At 41.5% G+C, this 3,859-nt stretch overlaps 1 protein-coding gene across 1 annotated transcript; it reads left to right on the forward strand.

Moving 5' to 3' along the window:
- The first annotated feature begins 1,842 nt into the window (after positions 1 to 1,842).
- LOC122051156 (transcription factor bHLH96-like) lies at positions 1,843 to 3,607 on the forward strand. The gene is made up of 3 exons (XM_042612133.1): positions 1,843 to 2,488; positions 2,953 to 3,351; positions 3,423 to 3,607. Exons 1-3 carry the CDS (start codon positions 2,027 to 2,029, stop codon positions 3,513 to 3,515), a joined length of 954 nt encoding a protein of 317 aa, XP_042468067.1. The 5' UTR covers positions 1,843 to 2,026; the 3' UTR covers positions 3,516 to 3,607.
- Positions 3,608 to 3,859: the final 252 nt, after the last annotated feature.

The raw sequence follows: 3,859 nt of genomic DNA on the forward strand, positions 1-3,859 counted from the left end.
ATAGTTAACAAATATTTTTTTCTCTCATTATAAATATCTAACAGTGCAAGAATATACTCGGCACATCTATACATATGAACATCATCTTACGTGGGCAATTTAACGTAATCAAAATCTAAATTTTTTAATTTCTTTTAATTGTATGCACAACAACTCTCTTCTCTCTCTTGCATATAAAATGATATTGATTTCTACAAATCAGCACCAAGTGGTGCACCAAGGCTACAAACCAACACCAAATTACCATTGATTTATCGAAATCAACACCAAACCAGCACCACCTTGTTGCTGATTTGCAAAAACGAGTACTAAGTGGTACACCAAGGCTACAAACTAGCATTAGTACTCGTTTATAGAAACCAACACTAAGTGGTGCACCAAGGCTACAAATCAATATGAAGGTGATGCTAATTTCTACAAACCAACACTAAGATGATATTAATTTCTACAAACCAATACCAAGATGGAGTGCACTAAGGCTCAATGTTGGTTTCTAGAAATTAGCACCGTGCTGATTTCTACATAACAACGCAAGTTGGCCAATCCACATAACAATGTAAATGGGAAAAGAAGCTCGCAAAGTGAAGTTTAACAAATGAAGGAAAAATAAAAAAGGAACCGAGTGTTTGTTCAATCTCGTCATTAGTGTCCGTGTAGTTTTAGATGATAGAATCTGTTCGAAAAATACATGTATTGTTGGAAACTTTTGAGTTTCCTCCCATAATGACTAATTTAGGTCGTTGGGACCCCATGAATGATCTTCCCAAATAATTCTATAAAATGGCAAGGGCTACTACCAGTATCCTAACCCCACAATCTGTCAGTATACTAAGACCAGCGACATTCCATACTTTATGTGATTATCGTGCAAAAATGACTCAAATTTATGCTGTCACATCAACTAGCTCTAGAATTTTAGTATTGTTAACTAATGCCCAACTTTGAATCATTACTCGCTTCACCTCACGTAATGTGCAATCTGGGGCAGCTGCATGATGCTTGGAATCTTGTCGGAAATACTTAATATAAACAAATGATTACCTTCATGATTCTCGTAAAGGTTGCCATTAGAATAGACGCCCTTTAGTACTTCCCTGACTCCGTGAAAATTTTTGTAGCACAGGAATTAGGACAGAGAAAATAAGAAAAAAAATGATCCATGAATCTATTTAGAACCCTTAACAGGTATTCTTCCAAGACTAACTGTTGATTTGTTTCGTTCCTTTCGAGTTCACTCTTCACCGTGGTGCCCAGTCATGTCTGTCAACTGAGCACTGTGGCGTACAGGCTCATGCATGCTGAATAATTTCACCAGACTGATGAGGCCAAATGCATCGAAACGCTTATCTATGTGGAGAGTATTCGTAGCTTACTCCTGTACTTCTTCATGAAATACAAGGAAATAAGACAAAATGTACATATGCATGAAAGCTAAAAAGGAATTGATCATTGAGGCTGAAACCAAAATGCTGGGCGAACTGTTTCATGTATGGTGCCGAATGATGATCGATTTGTTTCATCTAGGCAGATTGGTTGGCAAGAGAAAGAGCTTGGCTTTCGTTTCTGATTTGTATGCCATCACCAAGTTGAAAAGGTGGACACATGGCCTACTCCACTGCACTCAACACCATGTCCTCTGGCCTCAGTCCCAAGACTCTAGGCAAGTAGAGATTCTGACCCTGATTGGGATCTCTTTTTCCTCACCCTTTTTCTTCATATCTTTGGACCCTGACTCAGTTCACATCATGCAATTAGAGTCTGATCACAGCAGAAGCATCTCTCTGAATTATTATTATTATTACACACTCAAGCTAGCCTTGTTGTTACTTGTTCCATCCCTTCCTTTCATTTCCTGACCTCACGTGGCCACCTTGTTCTCTTCTCGTTCACTGAGGCCTTTAAACCTTGTCTCATCAGCTGCACTTTCCCCCTTCCGGCCTCATCTCCTCGTGTAGAAAGGCTTTTTTGTGTTCTTTCTCTTCTTGCGTTTTTGAGTTCTCTTCCATAGTACTCTGCTTGCAGAAAGATGGCGCTGGAAGCCGTAGTTTTTCCACAAGATCTATTCGGCCACAGCATGAGAGAGTTGTTCAACAATGGCGGAGAGTTCTGGGGCTATGACTTTGGCGATGGAGAACGCGAGTCTGATAAAAATGGGGCGGTTCCACTAGCAAGTAACGCAATTGATTCTGCTGGTGTTCAAGGAGGCAGGGGGCTAGAACAAAATGCGACTTTGGACGCCTCTTGCTCCACCGTGGTGCAAGTTTTTGAGAATTCCTCATCGCCAGAGGCCGCCGCCAACAACGACGCCTTCGTCTTCAGCCCAAAGGCGGGCCGTAAAAAGAGGCAGCGGTCGAGAAGCCAGAAGAACCAGGAGGAGGTGGAGAACCAGAGGATGACTCACATTGCCGTGGAGCGTAACCGGAGAAAACAGATGAATGAGTACCTTGCAGCGCTCCGGTCACTTATGCCGGCCTCTTATGTACAGAGGGTTTGCTTCTCACTCTCTTCACTTTCTGCATAATTTCATTCCATATGCATTCATACTAAATCTCAGCCTTCGGGTTTGTGACTGTAAATATGTTACCATTTGTGAGCTGAAATCTCTAGATTCTAGTATATGAGTCGTTTGACAGGGAAGAGGACTAGTTGTTGGGTGCCATTTAGGCTATAAGCTTGCAAAGATTATCACTGTCATCCGTCAGTGGACCAGCAAAACTGTGAATATTCCTGATGATCTTGAAGCATTTATGGCTAAGATCTCTTCTATTCTTGTTGTCCCTGAACAGAATTCCTTCACAGTTCCACAAACTTGCTTCATGTTTTCACTTACCATCATCACTCGCTTTTCACTGTGACTAACCCTACACACCTGACGGGTCTTGTGCTTCATTCACCATAGAGTATGCTCACACCATTACCAAACTTAAAGAGCATGCTGAATTCTTCATGCAGAGTGATCAAGCATCCATAATTGGAGGGGCAATCAATTTCGTCAGGGAGCTCGAAAAGCTAGTCCAGTCTCTTGAAGCTCACAAAAGAATCAAGCAACGATCAGCTTCACCCCCTTTTGCTGATTTCTTCACCTTCCCCCAGTACTCATCCAACCCTTCTAGGTGTGCAACCTCTGCAGCTAATGAGAGCATACATGAGCCTGTGGTAGAGAACAAATTGTCTGCAGCAGATATAGAGGTAACCATGGTTGAGAGCTATGCCAATCTGAAGATCCTCTCACCCCAACGGCCAAAGCAGCTGCTGAAGTTGGTGGTTGGATTGCAGAACCTCCACCTGACGACGCTCCACCTTAATGTCACTTCCATTGATGAAATGGTCCTCTACTCCTTCAGTCTAAAGGTACAGTTGAGCCTAAAGTCCTATTTAACCACAACCATTGTTGCCAGTTAATGATGTTGTGAATTCTATAGGTGGAAGATGAATGCCAATTGACTTCAGTGGACGAGATTGCAGCAGCAGTGCACCAGCTAGTTGGCAAAATTCAAGAAGAGGCTGCCTTTTGAATGTACCTTGTGATTGTGTTTTTTAATTTAGACGATATGCTTGCTGTCTTAATTTAGTTCCAAATGTCTGTTTAAGATCCTATTTTGCTGAACTGATCTGACTGCAAATTTGCAAATTCTCGGCTATGTTTCATAAAGAAAATTTGAGAAGGTTACTTTAAGATTGTGAAAAACGAGCTTAGATGTGGTCAATCCAAGAGAAGCCGGATAGACTTTTTCATCAAATGGTGCTGTACTTGATGTAAGAGCTCACTAAAGATAAAAGCTAAAGGACAAAGAATGAATAGTCTGTATAGCCCTAGGAGGAAGTAATTTTACCACTCTGCAAGAAAGCTACTTTGTAT

The sequence above is a fragment of the Zingiber officinale genome, chromosome 1B (genome assembly GCF_018446385.1).
Source record: "Zingiber officinale cultivar Zhangliang chromosome 1B, Zo_v1.1, whole genome shotgun sequence".
Lineage (NCBI taxonomy): Eukaryota > Viridiplantae > Streptophyta > Magnoliopsida > Zingiberales > Zingiberaceae > Zingiber > Zingiber officinale.